Here is a 24,312-nt window from a genome sequence, read left to right as displayed (position 1 = left end):
AGCAGCGGTGAGGTCCCAGGCCCGGTGTGCTGCTGGCTGCTGTCTCTCAGGGCACTGACGTCATCTCCTCAGCCGCAGACGTCACGGAGCCTGCAGCAGCACGCGCACAGTTCACCGGTGGTTCCTCCTTCCTGCGCCCGGTGGCGCTTTGGTGGCTTCGTTCAAATTTTGATTCCAGGTTTGGAAAAAACGACAGACAACTTGCTGCAGAGGAGATGAAGAGATGTGACTGACGGAGGTGTGGCAGTGACGTCACGCCAGCCCTCCCGTCACCTGCTACACAACAAAGAGGCTTCAGCGTCCACTGGAAATGTTTCTCCTCCCCACAGAGCTGCACAAAACCAGTGGCTCCTCCCTCCTCAGCAGGCCATGACGTCACTTTTACGCTCCTAACTACAGAGGTATTTGACCCTAAAGCTGTGTGTGTGTGTGTGTGTGTGTGTGTGTGTGTGAGAGATGTAAGCCAAATGGAAGCGTTTTCCTGGTTTTTCATAGAAGAATCACCTGCTTGTTCTCAACTCAGTCTTGTATTTATGAGAATATTAAGAAGCTCCACGGCGACGCCAGGAGCCGAGCGCTGCTCCAAACTGAGAATTTTGAGATGAAGTTTCACCACAGTTCCGTGGTGACCCAGTGGCCCGCCGCTCTCACACAGACGTTGTGGTGAATCCCGTGTTTTTACGATGGAGCTTGTGTTCTCCATTCCTGTAATTTTGCCATGGTTGTCTTTCAGGTGCTGGAGCACTGCGCAGCGGCTTCTACACTCCCCCTCCAGAGCAGCACGTTCTTCTCTACGGAAGTGTGCTGCGTTCGCTTGAGGAAGAAAGGGCTTCATCTCATTAATTAAAAAAAAAAAGTGTTTTTTTTTTCCACTTCTATACACCACGATTTTTGTTAGAAATTGGTGAAACTGGTGACCCGTCCAGTGTGAACCCCGCCTCTCACCCAATGTCAGCTGGGATAGGCTCCACCCCCTCTCCTTCATTCAGCCTCTTGCACAGCTGTGATACAGAGATGTAACATACCTGTGCAGTGACACGTTACATCTCTGACAGGTGTGACACGGCGCTGCCATCTTAAGGGTCACGTTTGTGTCTGTGTGAAGGAGAAATTCTCTCACAAGCACATTAGCGTCATCATAGTTTATTGGGTGGATATTCAATACCTGGAACAGAGGATACATAGTTAAGAATACAGTTTTCCATTCATTATAAGAGAAAATTTAAGAAAATACTGGTGTGGGGTTAAGAATCCATTAACTACGTAGAAGCATCGGGGTTATAACAAGCCTTCCTGTCCAACCAGACGCTCAGTACAAAACAAAATTACATTGCAAAAACCATCTTGACGTCTGTGAATGACGTATGGAGACGGACGCTAAGGCAAAGTGTGAGAGGGAGTCTCAACCGCACCACACACACACACACACACACACACACACATCAGGGGAGTAAATGGAGATAAAAAGTGAGTCCATGTGCAGCTGCTGCACCCATGTGTGTTTCTGGAGCGGATCAGTGTGTGGAGCCTCAGAACGACAGAAGCGGAAATGTCCTTTCACCGAGTGTCATGTTGCGTCACTTCACTGAAACTGATACGAAAAGGAGGGAACGAATAACGGGCGGCGATGCCACATCATTTCACAGCGTCCATGAAAAACGGCTACAATGCTGATTCACACAAGAATGAAGGAGAAGGAACCGAAGGCGTCTCCCTCTTCCCTCTACGCCGCCGCGCTGCTGCTGCTGGCCACGTCCGTGTCTGAGGCTACGAATGGGTTGATGGTGTTTGTCTCCATGGCTTGGTAAACAAAGAAGAGGAAAGCAGCCACGGTGGCCAGCAGGAAGAGCTTCTTCCACAACGACATGCCGCTGCGTCCTGCTTTGGTCTGACCAGCAGGGGGAGCTTTAGGCAGCAGCCTGCTGGAGGTGGACAGGGACTTGGAGGAGGAGGAGGAGGAGAGGGGAAGGCTGCTCACTCTGTTGATCAGGTGACTCTCTGTGTAGGACGAGTTGATGGTGGTCTTGGTCGTTTTTGGAGAAAGGTAGGAGGAGTTCTGACTGATCCAGAGGTCGCTGGACTTCACAGGGCGAGAGGCGGCTCCTCGGATGGGTCGTCTGCAGGTGGCGCTGCAGGAGAAAACAGGCAGCGCGTCATCGGTGTTGTCATGGCAAAAAGTTGTTGGTTCACATGAAATTAACATTTTCTATTTCGGAAGATACAAAGGGAAAGTTCTGATTTTGTGAAGCTGTGTTCTACTGGCAGAAACATACAAGAGCGTGACCCCAGTGACCCCGCATGGCGTTCGTGTCCAACTTTTCAGAGCCGTTACACGGAACAGCAAGGAGGGTTCTGCACTAGAACTCTGCCCACTGACAGTGAAAGCTGTCAAGCGTCTGTGAGGTTGAAGTCAGATGGAAGTGAGAACTTGTTTCTCTTGAATGAAAGCAGGTCTCAGTCCCGCTGAAGCAGTCTTGGGGTTCTGAGGTCTACCACAGGAGGATTGGGTTCTTACCTGATCCCCGTTGGACTGCTCAGCTCGCTGGGGAACAGTTCCTTCAGAACATCGTTCTCCTCCGCCTCAGGTGGCTGCTCACTGGCTGCGATCTTCTCCACCTGTAGACACAGTCAGACATGTTCATGACGACACCCCCTGTTGTGCTGGACCACAACCCCCCCCGCGGTGCTGGACCACCACCGTGTTCACCACCAGAACCCCTGAGGCTCCTGCCCGCCTGAATAGAGGCTCGTGAGGGGGCCGGAGACGCCTGCATCGCTACTGTTTCAGGAGGATTCAGATAAACTGCTAAACAAATAAAGAACTTAGCTTAACTTCGCCGTCCATTTAAAAACTGAAACATGAAAGACTTCCTCCACTGGACCTCAGCTGGGGGTCACAGGCCTGCACGGGAAGCGCCAGCTGGTGATTTTCTGCTGCTTCAAGGCAGCCACAACTTGATGGAGTCTGTAAACTGTCAGTACTCAAACAGCTGGAGGAGTGTTTGGTTACTGGGCTGCTGCTTCTGTCCACTCGGGTCTCAAACGGTCCGTCTACCAGCAGCCTGCAGGAGACCTGTGACCCCTGAGACCTGCTGGTAACCAACACCATCACTGGAACTACGCGTTTCAATTTGGGAAGATTTGATGATTAAAAGACGGTGCTGATGCTGTGTTCTGGTATCACAAGGTTTCAACTGCTGCGGTTTGAATCGGCTCTGCTTCAACTTCCATATTTAATGTGAATGTGTTGTCAGTTTGCTGGTGTTTGAGCACCAGGGACGAAGCAGGTCGTCAAACGATTGTTGAATTGTTGGGAGTCAGAAGTGTATCAGGTGCTGGTGAACTTCCTGTGGTTGATCTGAGTGAAATCACATCAGTGCATTTAAAAAAAACCCTGATTAAACAAATAAATAATCAATAGATTGATTATCAAAATAATCATTAGTCGCAGCAGGTGTCGGAGGGACACTCAAGTGAGTGATTGTGAAGTTAATCTGAGCAGCTGTCGCACAACTGTCCCTGTAGAAAGCCTCAGCAGCTGACACACACACACACACACACACACACACACACACACACACACACACACACACACACACACACACACACACACACACACACACACACACACACCAAGTGCAGCCTGAGTGTCAACTGGTGTTTCACCCTCTAGCCAGGAATAAACGTGTGGAGGAGGAGAAGCTCACGTTGTACTGTACCCCTCCTGCAGAGCCTCTACCAGCCTGCAACCCAAACTGGTTTGACTGGGACTTCAGACTCTCAATGGGTGAAATGTTATTCATGGGACTGAAAGTCACAGGATTAATTTTGGTGCGGTGAAGCAGAGGAGACGAAGGCCCCTCAGGCCGCCACAGGCTCTTCTCCTCAGGCGGGACCTTTGAAACAACATCATAAATAATGACATCACGCAGCAACACACACAGCTTCAGGCTGACAGAGTCACTGGAGTTAAGTCTCAACAACACACCCTCCTTGCTGGTCTCACTGGTGTAACCCTGGAGTCTGGTCCTACACTGGGTTCAGGGTCCTGACACACCAGCAGAAACACACACCATCAAAGAAAATTCAACATCTTCCAGCTGGATTTCCATCTCACGTCAGTCTGACCGAGCAGAGTTCACATTGATCAGACATTTCAGGAGGAACAAGGAGGGAACACAGAGGGAACACAGCAGGAACACAGCGGGAACACAGAGGGAACACAGAAGGAACACAGAAGGAACACAGAGGGAACACAGTAGGAACACAGCAGCAACACAGCAGGAACACAGAGGGAACACACCCCCACGCCTCTAAGGAGCTTCTCACTGGCCATCCAGTATTCTGGACATCCCTCAAAGCCTCGGCTCAACAGATGCACGTTGAGCGTTTCAGCAGTAGGGGGAGCTGCTGAGTCACATGCTGCTGGGTGACCGTCCCGACCGCGCCGGCCTCGGTTCACGCTGCCATTTCCTAAAACCGGCTTGTTGCACTAGTGGAGTGTACCAGAACAGAACTAGAAGAAATACAGCAGGAAGGATTCAGTGGGCGGAGCAAACGGAGATGAATTTCAGGGGTAAATCAGGTTTTGAGATCAAAACAACTGCGTTGATAGAACATCAAAGTGCAGCAAGGGTTGAAATGGAGGCAGTGGCCGGTGGGGGGTCAGGAGTCCAGAGCCTCCAGTAGAGCTGCAGCTAATCACATCATGTGTCTTGATTAGCGAGCAGCAGCGTGAACCTGAAGCGGAGGGCTGAGCTGAGTGGGACCGTGCTCCAAGAAAACCAAAAACTGTTCACTTCGCCAGCGCAAACACGAGCTTGAAACCTTCGTTTATAGTTAAAAATCAGGTCTAACGCTTGGAGGGCTGAGGAGTTTCTTACAGTCTTGTGGGTGTTGCTGCGAGTGCGGGTGGTGACGGGGGTCTTCCCTCGGCTCCTCACTGGCTTCTCCACCACTGGGACTGGTTCAGGCTCTGCCACAGGCTCTGGCTCTGGTACTGGCTCTGGTACTGGTTCTGGTACTGCAGTCACCTCTGACAAAACCCAGCACAAGAACAAAGTGATGCTTACAGAGGCACACAGGTGGGTTGAACATATGCACATACATATATTAATACATATATATACACATACATTGTGTGTGTGTGTGTGTGTGTGTGTGTGTGTACACACACACACGCTGCCAACTACTAGTTACTTTTCATTTCCTTCTAATTATTTGATTCAGACTAACGTGTGGTGAAAGCCACCTACAGACACTGGGAACTCTAAAACCAGACTCCCTCCTGGGACCATCCCACTGCAGCTCGACTGGCCAGTTTACTACATTAGGATGTGATGGTTGGGACGGTCCCTTGTGTACGGGGACTCTGATGCTCGTACCGTCCTCCTTGTCACTGTAGAGGTCCGACTCCGAGTTGCCATTGTGGTTGACTTGAATCTCCGTGACGACGAGCTGTGGCGTCGGTGGCTTTGCCAGGTCGTCGAGCAGCTTCTGCAGTTTCTTCTCATACAGCTTACGGGTGGAGGCTGGGAGGCGAGCAGCAGGCCAGAGGGTTAAAAACAGGGAGGAGCCAACAGCCCAGTAACTCTGGTCATGTCATGTGCCACTTGTTTGATCAGTGTTTGACGCCACTGAAATACGACACTTTTCACACTAAAAGCATGGCACCCTCTTTAGCTGGTAGGCTTTTAATGTGAAACATACTTTAAGTGTCGAGCTAAACTGACAATAACTGAGGGGAGAAAAAAACAACAAAAAAAACAGGCAAGTAAACAAGGTACATGTTAGTTTTGAGCCAACCGTTGGGTGACTCACCCACTATCGGCCCCGCGTCCATTCCCAGCTTGAGCAGCTCGTCCCTCAGACCCTCGTCCGTCAACACCGTCACGTCCAGCTCATCTGCTCGAGCCTTGTCTGTTTTCCTGGTGGCTTTCTGTGAGGAGAGGACGGGGAAGACCGGGTCACTATCAAAGGACACACGTTTGAATTTCCCTCAGGTTACTATTGACCAGGACCAGCACAGACCCAACTGGCAGCCAGGGGGCGCTGTGTTCACAGCTGGACTAGGCTAACAATGGAACTTCTACTGAGATGCTCTGACGACGTCATGTAGCAGTCACATGTCAAAGGGGCTCAGGACCTAGCGCTGGCTCATCTGTCCTGCCTCTGACGCGTCAACACGACACGTTGACTGGCTGCCTGATATAAAATATTCAATAGTTGCACACTTGAACTGCACGAATCACCCACACTTATGGATCAGCGATGCCCTCCGTGATGGGTTCTCCCCGCCTGACCTGCTGCGACAGCACCTTCTGTGTTCTGAGACCTCATGACTTAAATCACCGGCGTGTGTCTGGTTGTTACTCTGGCTGCTGGCAGAATTTGTCAAAACCTAACAGACCAATTTGATGAGAAGATGGGCAAGCGCCATGGCAACCGTCTGAAGTTCAAAATAAAAAATTCATAACAAATCAGCGGTAGGTGCAACAAAGTGCATTAAGAGTATTATTCTTTTACAGACACTGCTTATGAAACCAATTTCCTCCCACATTTCTTGCTACGGTGACACCAAACCTGCTGGACTTCATCTTCAGGCGTCCCTCCATATCACAGATTCATCAAAACGTGCACAGCGACGTGGGTGTGGTGTTCATGACGCTGGGCAGTGTGGGCATTTTTACCCTTAACCTTTTTGGCCGTTTCTTCTGCAGGTTCTGCAGCACTGAGCTGGAAACTTCCCAAAATTGAGCAAACAACATTATGCAATGGTCTTCAATAAATGATTGCGCTTGGTTCCTGACTTCCACATTTTTCTCTACATGTCAGAAATTGTTCGTTTATGCACAATCCGTCCACAGATGGTTGGACAGTTGGCTTTAACTTGACGAGGTTCCACTAATTTCCTACCAGAGAGGAAAACCAGATTTCCAGCAAATACTACATAGGTTTGTTGCAGATTATAAACAACCTGCAGATCTGAAACTGGCCCTCACACTGGAAGTGACAGGAAATTACATTTTTGAAGTGGGAAAAAAAATCCTTCTGGTTTTGTTTTTTTTGTTGTTGCCGTTCAAAGCCAGTGGGCCATACACACATGATTCACAAGAGGCCGATGTGAGCAAAACACTTGGACCGGCTGCAAAATCTGAACCATCTCATGTCTGAAGTACAGCAGAATTGTGGATCATGAATAACCCAACACGTGGGAGCAAGGTTACCTTGTGCCGATGGATGGATGGATGGATGGATAGATAGATAGATATATATAGATATTTGAGAAAGCTCACCTGCTCAGTCAGCACGTCAATCATGTGCTCACCTCAGAAAAAAGCACCGAGCTGTGAAGGGGGAAAGATAACCTGCCTCTTTGGATTTGTACGCGTTCTGTTCATTCCATGAATTCCTCTCTTCTCTGAAAAGCCTTCACCGCGAGGAAGCTGCACAAGTGTCAGCCCCCATCACGTCCCCCTGATGCTGCGAGCCGGCTGAGGAATGTTGGATTAATTTCCTTCAGAATGTGAGCGACTCTGTCCACCAGCCTTTCAGCTCCAGCTACTAGCTTAGCCACAAATTTATCAAAAAAACAAAACCAAACCAAAAGGAAAAACACCTGCTAACTCCTGAGTCTCAACAGCAACTTTTCAAAATAAGAGCATGCTGGTATATTAAATATCACCACAATGCCAAACTTTTCATTCATCCATCGTGGAACCACATACTCCTGATGTTTCTCTGAAAAAGTATAATTAATTTAGGGAATTCAATGCATGAATTGAACGATACCAAAAATTTCAGTCGTCAGTGCCGTTACCAGTAAAATTACATGATTTCCAATACCATTGTCGATACCACAGTATAAAAAAACGGATTTTCCAAGATTCCATGTACTTGAACAGGAAACATGAACGACTCTTCCGTGAATTTTGCTAGTTTGGACAAGATACTTTCAAGACACATGCTCTGTTTCCTTCTAACTGAGGGTGCATTACTACGAGGTACTGCAACAGTGCTAGGCTAACATTAAAACTACAGCATAAGCTACATTATGTGGAGTATTAATGTGTCGGGAGGGGCACTGACCAGGCAGTATATGTATGTGGAAACCACACTAACAGACACGGATGTCAGGATAGAAGACTCTGCTGCAGCCCTCTGCTGTTGGACTGAGCAGAGTTAGCAGCAGTGGAGTCGGCAGCAGCATCAGAAACAAAGGGCCAATCCCAATTCACCTTCACCCTACCACCTGCCCCTGCCCCTCCGCTTTGCACGTTGACACTTTGGGGTGGGGATGTCCGATGTCCCGTTCTTCTTGAGGCAGAGGGGAAGGGCGGAGTGCTAGGGCTGTGTGGCCCTCCAAACAGAGGTTTTTTTTTTGGAGGCACTCCAAATCAAGTGTTACGAGAAATCTCCCAGAATGCCTTGTGAATCACCGGTAAGATGGCAAGGAACATTTCACAAGCTACGAAAGATATCCATACATGTAAGTATTTTTTTGGTAAATAAAGATTTAAAAAACTATAACCATCAGAAATGTTTTTTTCAATACATTTTTATAATAAACCAACGCCTAGAGCCCACACAAGAGAAATCACACAACTGAAGATGTCATTGACGTGTCTGTTTACGACGTCGCGACTAACGATGACGCTTCTGGTTCTTATGAATAATAAAGAGATGAGACTGGACCAAAACAAACCCAGATTTGACTACTTTGTGCTAATCTTCACTTGACAATATGAAATCGCATTCGACGGGACTGCAGGCTTTTAATCTGGGCCTGAAAAGTCTCTGCAGCTCGTTCTGCTGGCAGCAAATTGGTGGAAAATGTGAGGAATGTAGGGAGACTATGTGCACAACGTCAGCGGTGAAGTGCTGCCAGGCTTCTCGGCGTGTAGTGAACGTGAGAGACAGACAGAGAGAGGCTGTCTTTACTATGAGTCTGGCTCTCATTGGCCAGACTGCAGGATTAGGGTTGGATGCAAGCCAGGCTGTTTCACAATCACAGCAGACTTAGGCGAGGAGAGCGGGAGAAGCGGAGGGTAGACGGAGGGACCACACCCTGGACTTTAAAGGCATAGCTGAATCCTAAGCTCACAGCTGAGCCTCAGACCACGGCTCTGTGGAGTGAACCCACTTAAATCACAACCAGACTTTTGTTTACAACTCCTCACTGCAGCCTGGATGTAGTTTCAGACGCACCACGGCCTGTAGATGCATGACATAACTCTCATTTCCTGGTGCCAGATTTGCTGATCTCCCTTTTGATTGGACGTGGAAAAGTGTTGCATACAGAACTCCACACTTGTAAGTCTACACACATCAAAACAAGCAAGAACCAATTCATATTTAATTGGTGCCAAATTTTGGTACCTGGGCCAGGGTTAAGCACACACCACCTGCCGTGGGGCGATTTTGCACAAAAGCAGGTGGATTTACTTAAACTACAAAAAAGCGACAACAGTGCAGATGTAATAGAAACGTTTGTTCGTTTAAATCGCTCACAGACATCAGCTCCAGAGGAGAAACGCTTCGAGCACTGCTGCGAGGTTTGGGCTGAAGAGCCTCGGTGACTTCGGCCAACTATGCGAAAAATGTTAGGAATTCCTGTGCTGAACACCCGCCTCCAACCTTTTCACTTCCTGCTGTCTGTAATCAGTCACACCTGTGAGTGTCTTGTGGCGCATGACAAACAACATGACAGCAGCTCCTTATAAATCAGGACAAACTGATTACACACCAGCACCTGAGACACACGTGGAGTTCTGAGTCAAAAACCTGATGATAAACCCTGCAATGCTGCATGTAAGAACATCGCAGCCCTGAAGATAAACCGATGGCCCGATATTGACCAGAAACTGGAGGATGAATGCTCCTGCTCCTCTCCCTCCACTTTCACCTCAGTCACAGACAGAAAACTTTAGCCGAGGGCAAACAGACAGTTACACTCCCTACAAGTCTTGTTCGATTCATTACTTGATGTGATTGATGTGTAAGGAATCTGGTCTGTAACGGCTCAGCTGCTTTCAGAGCGTAGCAGCATCAGCTTGTTAATCGGTGAGGCAGTTTGGCTCGGAGGCTCCGCTGCTTTTACAAGCGTCTCAGCATCTATTTTATTATCATTTTCTGTTTATCAGAAACTTGGACCGCCTTGTTAAGACGATTGTTGTCGGATTACTACTTCCTCTTGAAACAAACAGTTAAAAAGCTTTCACAATTTTCTACATCTAACAACAACAAAAAAAATCATACTTAAAGGAGGGCTAGGCTTCCAGATTTGTATGTCCTTTTTGTCATAATCCCTGAATTTGTCATGATGTCTCGATGGTAATCAATAAAATTTGATGTTTAAAAAAAGGAAGCATCAAAATCCCTTATACATAAGGGGTGCAGGGCACAATTTACCTCCACCCAATCAAAAACTGCTACCAGTTGGATTGTTTGGAACTGTTTAGCACTGCACCTGATTAGGCAGCTTAGCTGTCCGTCAAAGGGCTTATCAGGAAGCCTAAAGCGGTTATCAACGCCTTGTTGGATGGGTGTTGGGTGAGCAGCATCAAGGAGGACGAGCATGGATCCAGAAGAAAAACCAGCAAAAAGAAAGAAGGTCTTTTATAGAGCAGAGGGAGAAGGATAAAAGGCCCGGTGCAACGCCAGTGATTCATTTGCCCGCTGGAGGAGTCGTGAAGAATCAAAAGGTTGAGCTACGGATGCGCAAGTAGCAGCCTCTCTTTTGGACAGGTAAGAAACCCATTTGCCGAATTTGCACAGGGGAACTTGTGCTATGTTGTGCAGCTTGGTATGTTAGATACCTGTTGTGGAGTGGGCTGCTAGAAGATGTGATCATACATCTGGAGCAGTGCCGTGGCGTCCTGTTCTGGTTCCCTAGAGGGTTTTAGGGGGAGGGCCAGTGGGAGCGAGGAGGGAGGGTTCATGATCAGACTATGATTCAAAAAATGATTTAGAGAGATTTATGCCATATTGTTTGTATATCGTGTTTCTTTTGTAAAAATTAAAGAAAGAAAATAAAAGAATATGTTAAAAAAAAGAAAAGAAAAAAAGCCCAAAACGGGCGGCGCCTACCCCTCCTTTAAGGACATTTCTTTAATCATCTCTTCTAATCACAGATAAGATGATAAACCAATTTAGCAAAATGTTGAGTAGGCATGTTTTCATTCAAAGCCATTCTAGAACATTAACTAGAAATACCACATAGCACATTTGTCGCAAAATTGAAGGAATTCCTTCGAGGGGTTCCACAGATACTGAAATGTATGTGAGGTCACAGTAACCTTGACGACCAACCGCTGCTCCACCAGCCACATGTCACATCCCACCAGTTCATTGTGAGAGAGCAGTGGCCGATGGCATATAGTGATCAGTCAGCTACAAACTGCTTCTATTTATGGTTGAGCAAACACAGAGTAGCAGGTCGCAGCAGAGTTGCCATGAGCTCAGCAGACAACTGACCTTTACCTGACTTCAGACAACTGAACTGAGAGCTCAGGAGTCACCTGCGATCCTTCTCATGTGAAGACGACATGCAGTACACAACAGACTTTGTGTGCTCCTTCCACGAATAAAAACTTCTTTGGTTTTAAACCCGGATACGACGCACAGCGGTTGTAATTTGTGAGCTTTATTTTGGCACCAACGCAGAGCCGCAAGGCTACAAACACCTGAAGCGTCGCCATGTCACCCAGCAGGAGTGATGAAGGGTAAACATCAGAACATCAAACTCCTGCCAGATCCCACAAACACTCTGCAGTGCATCACCACACCCTTCATGTTCCCAGCAGCACATGCTAGTAGGCTAACAGGCTTGGGCAATAAAACAATAGCATATACTGGCAATAGACTATTCATCAATAGCAATATGAGACTTGTTCGATAAAATGTTGGTTGTTTCAAGATTAAATAAATGGTTGTGTGTCACTATGTTACGTTTAGGTCAAGCGGTGTAACATGTGTTGCATCATGTTGCATCGTCTCCCCGGGCGAAACAGCAAAACGTGCAATAAATGGTTTTGTTGAATGATTCACATTTATCGAGAGTGGTTGAGCTCTAGAAGTGGGATTACTGGTTAAACACAACCAGTGACAACGGGCCACTGACACCTGACAGGCAGACGCATGTCGGACCTGGCAGGGATGAGAGGCCCGTCGCTGGAGAGTTTTCTGGGCAGAGTGAAACAGCTGGAGGTTGCAGTCCGAGTGAGCGGGAAGCGGCGATAACTACAGCTTGTCAGCTTTTCTGTTATGGGACAGATAATCCCCCCACCCCACCCCCACCCCCACACACACACCCTCTGCCCACAAATCAATGATGTCATCGACCACTGGCCTAGCCCTCCAAAGCATCCGGGTCAGTGCTTTTTAGAAGGCCTAAAAGAACTGTTTGTCATGTCAGTTCTGTCATCACCTCTGATTTGTTCAGCTGCCATGTCCTGACGCCCCCAACACACACACACACACACACACACACACACACACACCCCCAAACATGCCAAGGCACAATACATCCTGTTTCACACCTGTTTGAGTCCAGTCAAATGCACAATGAACTTGTTATGCAGTCACACGATTCCACATAACTACCCCCCCCCCCAAAAGAGCTAAAAAAAAAAGAAATGTCAATTTTAAAATAATATAATCTAAAAGTAATTTCCTCACCACAAAGACTGTGCAAAGCCATGATATCCTGGAAGATCAGGTGACGATCAAGAACAGCATGATGCATGTGCAGAATCCGACCAATTTGAATGTGATTATTATTATACAATGTAAAAAATGTCAGATAAATAAAGTATTTACTGCATTTTTGCACACTATCATGCATGTTTGGAGGGAATTTTTGATAAATAATCAAAACGACGCCAATTAACTATCCACCCACTGATTCAGATTCAGATCCAGAAAACGTTATTTATCCCTGTGGGGTTCAATTAAGATTATTAGACCGTCAGTTCAAGATATTTAACATCACGGAGCTCTTGGTCGGCAGAACTCAGGCTAACTGACTGTAACAATCACTTTGACAATGGCAAAAAACTGAAATGCAGCGGTCAAGTCAGGCTTCAGAGGGCAGTCTTTGACCCGCTGATTCTTGCAGGTTGTGAATAATGCCGGGAGTTTCTGGCTGGAGGGGGATTGTTAGTGAGGAATGCTGAGAAACTCCAAGTCATCTCACCACAAAGTCTTATCATGTAGATGTTTATCTTGACAACAGAAACCTCACTCGCTCTCATTCATTAACAACAAACACCCATCAGGGTCTGTGAGTCGGGCGTGACTTCGTTACATGTAGAAGCGGGTGGCAGGGCAGGAATCTGACTCAAAGTGCTGGCAAGACACAAACTGATTAAATCATCATGTCAAAAGGGAGTCGTTAAAGGACAGAAACCCCACTGTTCGCATCAGAGGAGAAATCTCCATCAGCTTGTTGCAACAACAGTGTGGGACATTTAATGGGGGAGGTGACGGCTGTAACCTCCTGACTACTAAAAAAAAATACTGTCAAAACACAGAAATTTTTTTTTTAATATTCTCAAATCTTTGTAAAGTAATTAGAATACTGAAAACGTGTTTAAAAAAAAAAAAAGTTTGTCTTTTTAAGATATCACATGTCCACTACAGTGGACATTGGAACGCCACACATTGATGGCAACCAGTTGGTCCCCAAGAAAACACCTAACACCCAACTTCAGGATGAGTTTGACGTCCACGCCATCGTGTCTCAGACCTACTTTGGCTGCGGTTTCCACTTTTCTTTTCCTCTTCATCAGAAAACTCAATATCTGAGTTTCCATTAAAAAAATTCCCAAGAGAATTCTGTCTTATTATGAAAATGACTTCCTCTCTTGTCAAAAACTGAACAAAATGGAGGAAATAACTACTAACATCCACCACGGAGGGCTTTTTTTTTTTTTTACACACTTAAATACTATGCTAAAATACAGTTAAAATCATCCAGACAATGTTTAAATGTGTTGTTGAGAGACTTTTCTAAAATATGCCAACAACACTTCAAGCCAAAATTCTCACTTGACAAAAAAAGTATGATGAACTTACTTTTCCTCTTCCCATAAAATGCACATGCAGTGAAGGACGCCATTTAATGAGAAAGAGAAAGGGACCAGAGCCCCACCCCTTTACATTTGGCATCATTGAAAAGCCCTAAATGTCCTCTGTAGATAGAAAAGTGAGGTAATTCGGGAGTATGGAGTGGGTGGGAGACACTCAGGTCTACAAATGTCCTCCAAAGAGGGCAAGTTTGAACTGCTGGTAGTCAGGAGGCTATGAACTTTGTGTGATTCAAAATTTGGTATCAAACTGATGATGCTTTCACAAAGCAATAAACACCAGACAGCACAGAAACTATTAAAATCAATTTAAGTCAAATTAGAAAACAATGTTAAAATAACAAAATGCATGGAGAATATTTTTGTAATCGTGGTACTGGCAGCAAATACTTTTTTATGGGTAGTAGTGAGTAGTAATTTATATTGAAATTCATTTTTGCATCACTATTTTCAAACAATTGTAAAGAATACCGTCTGACTTTGTGAAGACTTGTATAAAAAGTTTTTTTTTCCTTTAATCTAGAAAATGTACTGTGGAGGCAGCGCCTAAATATTAAATATTAAAAAGATTTTGTACTATTTTTTTAAGTACTATTCTTTAGCTCTGCTCCTTCGGATCTGTAATAACAATCAAGCACACTGTAGTACGCCAAGCCCAGTTAAACATGAATCAGTAACAGCAGAGTCCCAGGTCTCTATGATCGGTTCTAGCAACTCAAGTATCCGAAAATAAAAGCGGCTGTGGAACAGAGTGGTAAAGCCAACTCACTCTCCCGGAGGATCGACTTCTGTTGGAGATGACGGGCGGAGGCAGCTCCTCGTCGCTGGAGAAGGCGTCCACAGTCATGGCCAGCTTCTTGTTCTGTGCGGTCAGGTTCTTCAGATAAAGCTGAACGTACACGTCTTTGGTGGGGTTGCCGCTCGGGAGCTCCACGTTGTGGGCCAGGAGCTCACTCTTTAGCTTGTCCTTGGTGAGCTGGGACGGGTCGTCCAGGTACTCCTGCATGTCAGCGGCGTACAGGTGGAAGCGCACAGATTTAACCGCCTGTGTAGGTTAGCTAGCTGGCTAGCACCAAGGGTGATAGAGCGGGGAGTTGAACTAGTCCGAGCCGGGTGGCTAACCAGCGCCTCTCACTGGAATTAACTCGCAAACCAGGGGGGGGGGGGGTAATTACTAAACAAAAAACGACGAAAATATAAAATGAGAACGTCGAGGTTTGGTTGCTCTCGTCTCCTCCTTTAACTCGATAGTAAAAAGCAGAAATGAGAGTCGCGGTTGAGGGGCGGCTGTTTTGGATGAAGCGTTCAGGCAGCAGTCGGGACGACCCCGGACCCGAGGTGGACCTGACGTCACTGCGTGGAGCGCGTGATAACAACGCTATTGGCCGCGCTTCGTTTGAAAGCGCTTCCTCATTGGTCGGAGGAACTTTCAGATACTGAGAATAATTCTACGTCACAACTTTAAAACACGCTGACGAATTCTGACTATCAGACAACTCATGAGGTTGTCAGTGAAAGTTAAAAGCGTTCCCACTTACTTGAACTGTATCGATAATAAATTGTGATCAAACTTTTTTTTTTTAATCTTACTGGCTACATTTGGCATCCATAAAACCGAAATTCTTAAATCAAAGCCCACATTTAAGCTGCTATCAGCTGAACTCGACCATTTTGAGCCTCATACATTTGCCAGCAATAAGAAATCTTTGTCAGCGCTTTTACATGAAGAAGTCTGTCACTAGAAATTTTTTTGATTTATGTAATTATCCCACATCCAGCGTGGGCAGGAGAACTGTGGGTCTAAGACAGTGGTCTATTCACTAACATAAAAGAAACACCCAGATAAAGTAGTACTCTTAAAAGTCTCCATTCAAACTCTGACTTTAGGTAGAGAGGAACTTATTATTACACCTACCTGAGTAATGCACTAAAGATAAAAACAGCCAGACCCACTCAAGCTGATGAATCATACCTGTTCGCATTTGAAATTTTGTATTTCCTTCTTATAAGAGGTACTCCTGCACCCGCCCACTACACCCCCACCCAAAAAAAGGGACACAAATTGGCGTTCTGTACATTCCCTCGAAATAAAACATTTGTTTATTAAACCACTTAACACAAACTAAAATGAAAAAGGGTGACATCTTTTCCCTTTCCACTTTGTCACAAAACAATATTTTCTTTTGTTTGGACACTTTAATGTTTTTTTTTTTTTTCAACAAGTACAACAGTGGTGAGTCCTTGAAGCGAATCTTCCTTTTGAAGAAAACAACGAGCTTCTTAAATTAGCAATTAGCTCCAGTATTGTAACTATGAACTGAAAACAAAAGCCCTTGGTCCAGCTCATTAATTACTGTAATTTAGGAAACCAAAACTGTTTTTAGCATTGATTGGATTCAGGGGGTGAGTTTCAAAGGTTATAGGCAAATTAAAATCTGTTTAAGCAGGCATAGAGAACTGGGCTGATCAGAGAGAAAGCAGGCAGCGATGAGCGAGACACTCACAGCTCTACTGCTTTGTTCTACAGCCAATACCGTCCATGGAACTGCATAAATCTGTGTGAGAGCGCTGCTGGTCTATGACACACAGGCGGTCATAATATCCACATCAGTTTATGATAGTTGGAGATGCTCTTGACTCTGCTCCTTGCTGGGGCTTGATAGAACACGCTGGTACCCCCCTCTGCTGGAACCCCCCTTCCGCTGGTACCCATCCCTCATCCTGTTTCTAGACAGCAGCACGTTCTCCTCATGCTTTGATCTCAGGGGGGGCGGTGTAGATCTGCTCCGAGTTCTCAGCCCCCAAGTCCTCTGGAGGGAAGACGACCACAAAAAGAAAAAGGAGAAGAAAAAAATCAGACTATTGTTTGATATTCTATATCTCTGGCATTGCCTGTGGGATTATACGCCCTTTAAATACGTGGTTCTTCACTTAACAGCCATAATCTCCATTGGGGAGTGTTACGAAGGGCTTTTACACATGTATGCATTACCAGGAAGGACACACTTCCACAGGCCATATGTCTTCCCCACTGCTGTCTGCCACAGACGAAGGGTTCCGTCCTCAGAGCCGCTAGCGTACAGCTCGCCATCCGGGCTGAAGCGAACACAGTGCACCGGACCAAAGTGACCCTTATAGGACTCTACGGACAGGAAGCACAGCGACAGTTTTAGTACACGTGCTTAAAAAATAAATTAATGAATAAAAAAGCAGGTCTTTGTTGTTGTTGTTTTTCTTCAAAAATTGCAATGATATCAACAAGATTTATGTGATCTGTGTTTTTTGTGAAAAGTGATAAAGCTGGAAGTCAGAAAGCAATGAAGTGATTTGTTTTGTGTAGTGCAACCTCATGGAGGAAGTCTAAAGTCATCACCTCCACTGATAAGCGTGAGCCCATGAGAGGGGTTGGATTCATGAAGCAGGAATGATGCATGGTTTTAAGTCCGAGCTGGGATTTAAGATCGTGAGAGCTCCCCCGACCAAAAGCAGATGGAACAGTTGCATCAGATTTTGGAGATATTGTTTTGTTTTTTTTAAGCTCTGGGAAGGTGAATTCAGCCAATCACAACGGCCATTTTTTGCCTGTTTAACAGATCTGCTCCACATGCAACGTTCCTTCCTTGGCTCATGTCACTCCCCTCCGCCAACTTTGAGCTCATAGTTTTCATGTAATCCTGCTAACAGACAGATAATGAGCTCCATGAACATCACCTCATCCATACAGAAAAAAAAAAAAAAGGTTCCTTCACTTCATCCCCGGAGCCATTTTGGTACTCTGGGCTTGATTAAAGCTGCAGGCAGCGGTGAGCAAGCCCTCGCACGCCCATGTTCACCAGGGTATGTGGCTGATACGAGAGTGATGCGCTCCACTGTTCCACAGCGCCAAGATACTTTCCCCCTCGAGTGCTGTCTATTCACTCATCACTACTCGTCCTACAAGCGCAAGGTTTACCAAACTGCACGTGGGATGATTCACGAAGCAGGTCGATGATCTGGGAGTTTCCTTTGCCAGAAGAGCGAAAAATGAGGTGGCATTGAGAGAAATTCAAAAATGTAATTCATAACAATTAACTGGATGAAGGTGTTGGGAGCAGAAACTTGTCAAATGAAAAACTGCTACCTTGAACGACGTGTTCCTCTGGACTCTAACATGGTCGGGCATTTTGGAGATAAATTTGAGATAATTGAAGACCACACCTTACACATCTCTCTATCTACCATGAAAACAGGGGGTCTCTACCTTAGAGGGAGACACATCAGGAGCAGTAAATTATGTAGTTCTCACTGACCCAGCTCTTCCTTGGTGCTGTAGTCAAACTTGTAGAGCTTGAAGTCATCTCCCCCAGCAACGAAGAAATCCTTCTCTGGGTGAAGAGAGGCGGAGTTGATGGGAGCTGGAGCCTCCACAGTCTTGATCAGGTCCAGGCTGGAACACGTTCACAAAATCACAATAATCATCCAAAAGCCACCGTCATTACACTTCCAACCATGACATACTGCTGAATCAACAATTTTCTTTATTTATTTTCTTTTACAGGAAACAAAGTAGAACATGAGCGATAAAATCAATCATGTGAATGTGCCTCTTCAAGCCATGCAGGCGAGTTTCATCTGCATGTTGATGGCAGTGAAGGAAGAACAGAGAGACGCTCACTAGCATGAATCCAACAATCAGGAACGGACAGAGAACGTTCACACAGATACACAGACATAAAAGAACAGATAAAAGCTTAGAGCTGAAGCAGCACATGGGGTGGATTCAGAAGTGTCCAATACATTTTTGCCAATTTGACCTCCCCCATTTAAAACATTCATATCTGGTGAAGAATTTTCATTGATGAGGAGGGTTTGACTTCTCAAGTATTAATACTCCATTCTCAACAAATCTGAGGTACACGGCAGAATGAGTCCATCTTGTTCATTCTGTCTTTAAAACAAGAAGTACCATTCTTGATCGTCTATGCATCATTTTACAAGGGTTTTATCAGGGAAATCAACTCAAAGCTGCCACAAAATGAAAAATACTTTTAACCCTGTGTTCCTCGGTTAATTGTTCAATTATCTCATCATTTATGCCAAAAAGATCCACCTCTGGAACTGCTAACTGTGATAAGACAGTCAATCTACCAACTTCTGCTGCTTGCTCCTACCTCAGAGCGTTGTAGAAAGCGATGGTCTTTCCATACGTGATTACTAGAATTTCCCCGTCCGCCATGTACTCCATGCTGCTGACTGATGTGTCGAACGCCAACGTCTTCACCTCCTCCATGGAGCTCCTGTCCCACAGTCTGGGGACGAACACACACACAGACACACACACTTGCTTTAAACCTCCTGATCAGGTGGCCAAGCAGCTATGTCATGAAGACGCTTGCTCATATCAAATATGTAGCACGTTACTGGAGGAATCCACTAGAGGGCAGTCCAGAAAAAGAACTTCCAGGGTTGTTATTGAAGTACAAGAGAAAAGAAGGTGGAGGATCATAAACTTGTAGAAGGGGAACAACACCTGCACTGTCTCCACTCTGCTTTTCTAGAGTTTTCCACCGTGTTTGGATGTTATGTCTCAGACTAGTTTGGATCTAGTGTTCCAGGTTTACATGTCGAGCTATAAAATAGTACTGATCTCACATCAGCCATTCTGTCGAGCATATCTGTCAATCGCACAGATGATAAACATGAATTTGGTCTGTTAATTTTTCTTCAAAACATTCTGCCATTATGGTAACATCAACACTGCCCCCTACAATTCATGTGAATAATACATCTTGTGTCAACGAGGCTTTAATTTTCGGAGGCTGTGCACCACCCCGCTCCAAATATAGTTTACGTGAGGCAGCTGTGATTAAAGGCAACCCATCTCTGGGCTTACTGCCTGTGTCCATGAGGTGATTTTTGTTAGAGGCAACCTGGAAACATCTCAGAGGGTTACTGACTGACTTCCAATCCTCAAGCACGTACGGCATGTGTGATGCTGGGCAAAAGCTGGTTCAATGCGTGCCAAGGACGCTGCAAGCGTTGAAAGTTAATTAACAGTTAGGATTCTATATGTAGGAAAAAAAGGCATTAAAAATAACACAAAGTGTTTGACGGCAGCTCAAGGAGACGGTGCCAGTTGGCATTGAAGAATTACTTTTGGTTGGCGACAGAGTTTCAGAGGCCCTCCGCTAAACTCCATTGATTAACAGTCGTGTGGTGACACTGCATCTCCACATACAAAAAAAAAAAAAAAAAAAAGCCACAGCAGAGAGGACTGTTCGGCTCCAAACAACACCTGGCAACAGCAGATTTACTCTTCCTGATGCCAAACGCTCCATCCTTGATTTCGTTTGAAAAGACATCAGTGTACCTTCAAAACTTGTTTCACTGCCAGAGAAAAAACACAATGTGAACACAGACCCTTCATTAACATATCTGGCAAGTTCTTATACACCGTCTTTGAGCCAGAATAATGATGAGTAATACTGAGTCTTCACTGACTGATGATCTGACTGGCAATCAGATCATCAGTCAGTGATTGAATGGATGGAGCACTATTGTTTTTTTCTAAAGACGACTGCTTCACTTTTAGCATTGACCAGGAAGGTAACAGAGGTCACTTAGTCTCTACTATGTGGAATGAAACCAACTCCTCTACAAAGCATCTACCAACAGCCGTTTTGCTCGCGACCCACGCGATGCTGCCACGTTCGTATTTTACACCTTCAACGTAAACTGCTATTAAAGAGGACTGGCGAGGTACATCAGCGGTGAGAGCTTGGATGGTGAGACTGCAGCATTAACGTCGCTATGTGACTGTAAGTGTCATTAGCTTTATATCTAACCTGACTCAACACAACAGCCCATATAAATCTAAAACACTGACAGTCTGACAGAAGCAACGTTTCATCTGCCTGTCCGTCAGGAATAACAGTCCCCAGTAACCCGGAACAATTACAGACTTGGACCACTTACGTTGGGGCTTTTTTTATTTGCGTCATCGTATTTTTGTTTGCCTGGTTGCTGCTCATCAGTGAGGTAACTCCTCCCACCCCTTGCGCAACTGGATGGTAAATCTGCCATAACCATTAAACAAAATTTAATAGAGCAGATCTTCCAGTCCTAGTCTGCACAATGTCACACACCACAGGGAGTCATTTTACTGACCGGATGGTTTTATCCTCTGCAGCAGAGAGGATCTGCTTGTCGTTGTTACACCACAGGGCTTTCTTGATGGCAGAGGTATGACCTGCAATTTCCTCTGGTGCTGAGGACACACATTGAAGAAGCAGTCAGAGACATGAGAGGGGTTTGACTGGGATATTTTCCTGTTAGCAGGGCTGGACTGACCAGAGCAGAACACACAACATGATGAAGAAGCAAAAAAAAAAAAAAAAAAAGGAAGAAAATTAACACATTTTATAATAAATCTCATTCTATGTGTTTGTGCTCTCCTCTCACTCACTCACCTGCTTCAGGGCTGCTGAGATCATAGATGCGCAGGAGCTTATCATTTCCTCCAGTCAACAGACAGTTGCTGTCCTGAGAGGCAGAAATGTCCAGAAATAATCATCAAATCCATTCAATAGTGTACAGGTTATGTTAGGAAGTGATCAAATGGACGATGTAAATGGATCCACGTCGAGACGCTGACCTGAGTAAAGGTGACCGTCTTGACAATGTGCTTGTGTGCTAGTGTGAGGACCTCATCTCCACTCACAGCATCCCACACCTTTCTGAAAATGATGAGTCACATGGTCATTTTTACATGTGTGTCCAAAGCTGGAGTTGTTCAGTTATTTCAAATTCTGATAAGTAGGAGGACATCTTTGGGATCTAATAAACAAACACACACTCGGCACAAAAAAGCGAATAAAATTATAGCATTTGTACAAAGTGAGAAACAAACATAATGCACTCCTTTATTTGCAAACTACAGGAAAGGCGCATGAATCATATGTGTACCTCATTATAAACAACACATGATAAATAAAGACTTGAGCAATACTGATATCATTTTATCTAAAAAACAAACAAACATATCTCATGCATCCAAAACTATGGAGTCATTTAGCATCTTCAGCACTCACAAAAAAAACATCTTAAGTGACAAAAAGAAAGATCTACCAGGGAGATGAGGAATATCCCTGAACCCCTACTTCAGGACGGACACACACACACACACACACACACGCGCGCGTACTCACGCGGTGAAGTCAGCTGCAGCAGTGGCTGCCTTGGTGGCGTCTGTGTTCAGAGTGGCTCCCCAGACAGCGCCTTTGTGACCCAGAAACGTTCCAATCCAGTCCCCTGTGTCTCCCTGGCGCAACATGGGCTTGCCATCTGAGGAATTACAGGAGTGAGGAGTCAATCATGGTTGTCAGCCCCCACAAAATGGGTGATCTGGAAGTGAGTGCGGTTAAAGTAGGGAATTACTTGTTAATTTAACATTTCACGGTCATCCAAAATGCACAAAGACTTAGGACAGCAGTAAACTGGCATTTGTGATGTACCGTTTTCTATCTTGACAACCACTTCTAATATGCACCATGCACATTAAGAGCGTTACTGATCCCCCCCACATGCCACCTGAAGGTTCCCCTGGTCTCACCTTTGCAGGCGCTGATGAGGAAGTATCCATAGGGAGTGATACCACTGAAGGCCAGGTCGACCACCGGCCGGGTGTGACCGGAGCAGGTGAGTGGAGTCTGTCTCATTGCCATGGTCCTCTAGTCGGGAAGTTCACACTGAGAGGAGAACTAGCTGCAACGCTAGCGGTTAGCTACCTGGAGAAGCTAGCGTGTAAAGAGAAAATATGAGCTAGCTAGTAGTTTCTAGGGTGTTTCCCTTTGGCTAGCGGTTGGGTTTTGGATTGGGAGAAAATTGGAGGGAAAATTAACTCCCTGTGTTTGTCAAATTCACGACGGGTCTCCCTCCCAGCGAAGGAATGGCTATCGTGCTAATAGCTACAACATTGCAACTAACTAGCAACGTGCTACGCGGCGTAACTGCAGAGATGATATAGCCGGTGTTCCGCTAGTCACAACAAGGATAAACACTTCCGCTCGAACTCTTTCAGAACAAAAAACAGACATATGCGTTTTGTTGTCGTCATATATATATATTTTTAAATCATGAAACTGTCTACAGTATGTCCCAGACGACAGTTGTCTCCTCACAACTGAAGCATTAGCTGCTAAATGGTGTTTACAAAAAATTTAAGTAATTTCACAATTAGGCTACTTTTAACAGCTTTATTTTTGAATTCTTTATTATTCATACGAAACCTCTAGAATACGGTTAACCATAGCTAATAAGGGTTAAATAACGTGTCATGTCGTTGTCTTTGTTTTAGTAGGGAAAAAATTTGAAGCTAGTTGCGCTCTTAATTTGAAAGCAGACACTGACTTCTTCTGGTGAGGGTGAACGAACAGATGTTGTGTACTGCTGCCACCCGCAGGTCGCTTATGATATTGCGCCAGTGTACATTTTCACACATTCTCAAAGTATTTTGTTTTGTTTTGTTTTGTTTGGAATATTTAAACATCGAGGATAAAATCTCAACGTTTCAAGAGCACAACCGAACTGCTTATGGAAGTGACTCATCGTGTTTGTTTACACAACGAGCCTAGCGTAAATAAAGGTGAATTGTGCTACAAAACGTCACAATAAAATGCATCTGCATCGTCATAGAAGGTTTACTGGTGCTTTCCTCAATCCCACATTACCCAGAAACAACCACTGAATGAGTGTTTTTTTTAATAATGTGTGAACAAATGTTTTTTTTTTTTAATTGTTATTCTGTTTTAATGATTGTAACTTTAATCTTGTGTTACTCTAATCAATCTCCCATAAAACCTGCTAACACAACACGCTTTTCAGTGGCTCGGTGGCGGAAACCCTGCGTGAGGGCGCTTGTGTCAGCCTGACACCGAGCGGAGCCGCGGACAGCAGCACCCGGACTCAGCCTGCTGCAGGGCGACAGCGAGCGGATGCCTTGCATCTCGGCTGCAGGCAGACATGACGACCTGAAGCCGGTGAATAAGCAGAAAATCAGAGGGAGGGGAAGAGCATGCGGATGATGAGAAGCTGCATCATTTAGAGCATCACATGGCCCAGGATGACTTTCCCCTGCGATGATGCGAGCACACTGGTGAAAGCCTTTCCCACCGATGCGTCTTCTTCCTTTTACGCGATCTGAGGCTACGGTGTGATTCCGCGGAGGGGAGTGGTGTGGGTTTGTAGT

At 45.5% G+C, this 24,312-nt stretch overlaps 2 protein-coding genes across 4 annotated transcripts; both read right to left on the bottom strand.

Moving 5' to 3' along the window:
• Positions 1–1,127: 1,127 nt before the first annotated feature.
• Positions 1,128–15,420, bottom strand: tmpoa (thymopoietin a). 3 transcript variants are annotated; one of them, XM_086201237.1, is made up of 8 exons: positions 14,857–15,420; positions 5,821–5,938; positions 5,385–5,531; positions 4,884–5,035; positions 3,989–4,048; positions 3,708–3,896; positions 2,516–2,616; positions 1,128–2,129 (listed from the first exon to the last, which is right to left on the bottom strand). In XM_086201237.1, exons 1-8 carry the CDS (start codon positions 15,091–15,093, stop codon positions 1,724–1,726), a joined length of 1,410 nt encoding a protein of 469 aa, XP_086057363.1. In that variant the 5' UTR covers positions 15,094–15,420; the 3' UTR covers positions 1,128–1,723. The 3 variants fall into 3 exon arrangements, with proteins under 3 accessions (XP_086057363.1, XP_086057364.1, XP_086057365.1); XM_086201238.1 differs by lacking the exon at positions 3,989–4,048; XM_086201239.1 differs by lacking the exons at positions 3,708–3,896; positions 3,989–4,048.
• Positions 15,421–16,155: 735 nt separating this feature from the next.
• Positions 16,156–23,387, bottom strand: strap (serine/threonine kinase receptor associated protein). Its single transcript, XM_086201236.1, has 9 exons — positions 22,678–23,387; positions 22,274–22,409; positions 21,721–21,802; positions 21,536–21,608; positions 21,234–21,333; positions 19,238–19,375; positions 18,377–18,513; positions 17,080–17,229; positions 16,156–16,897 (listed from the first exon to the last, which is right to left on the bottom strand). The coding sequence occupies exons 1-9, from the start codon at positions 22,787–22,789 to the stop codon at positions 16,836–16,838; spliced, it is 990 nt and encodes a 329-aa protein (XP_086057362.1). The 5' UTR covers positions 22,790–23,387; the 3' UTR covers positions 16,156–16,835.
• Positions 23,388–24,312: the final 925 nt, after the last annotated feature.

Source organism: Aulostomus chinensis, chromosome 4 (genome assembly GCF_037954235.1).
Source record: "Aulostomus chinensis isolate RoL2024-O1b breed Wild chromosome 4, RoL_Achi_v1.0, whole genome shotgun sequence".
Classification (NCBI taxonomy): domain Eukaryota; kingdom Metazoa; phylum Chordata; class Actinopteri; order Syngnathiformes; family Aulostomidae; genus Aulostomus; species Aulostomus chinensis.
This window is presented reverse-complemented; position numbering and strand designations above follow the sequence as displayed.

Excerpts from the sequence above, each read along its gene's own strand:
- tmpoa (XM_086201237.1), bottom strand. The coding sequence starts at position 15,093 with ATGCAGGAGTACCTGGACGACCCGTCCCAGCTCACCAAGGACAAGCTA. Across the intron at positions 5,939-14,856 it reads GAAGTCGATCCTCCGGGAGA|AAAGCCACCAGGAAAACAGA; the intron begins GTGAGTTGGCTT and ends CTCTCCTCACAG. Across the intron at positions 5,532-5,820 it reads GGACGCGGGGCCGATAGTGG|CCTCCACCCGTAAGCTGTAT; the intron begins GTGAGTCACCCA and ends CTCGCCTCCCAG.
- strap (XM_086201236.1), bottom strand. The coding sequence starts at position 22,789 with ATGGCAATGAGACAGACTCCACTCACCTGCTCCGGTCACACCCGGCCG. Across the intron at positions 21,334-21,535 it reads TCTCAGCAGCCCTGAAGCAG|CACCAGAGGAAATTGCAGGT; the intron begins GTGAGTGAGTGA and ends GTGTGTCCTCAG. Across the intron at positions 18,514-19,237 it reads GCTTTCTACAACGCTCTGAG|CCTGGACCTGATCAAGACTG; the intron begins GTAGGAGCAAGC and ends AACGTGTTCCAG.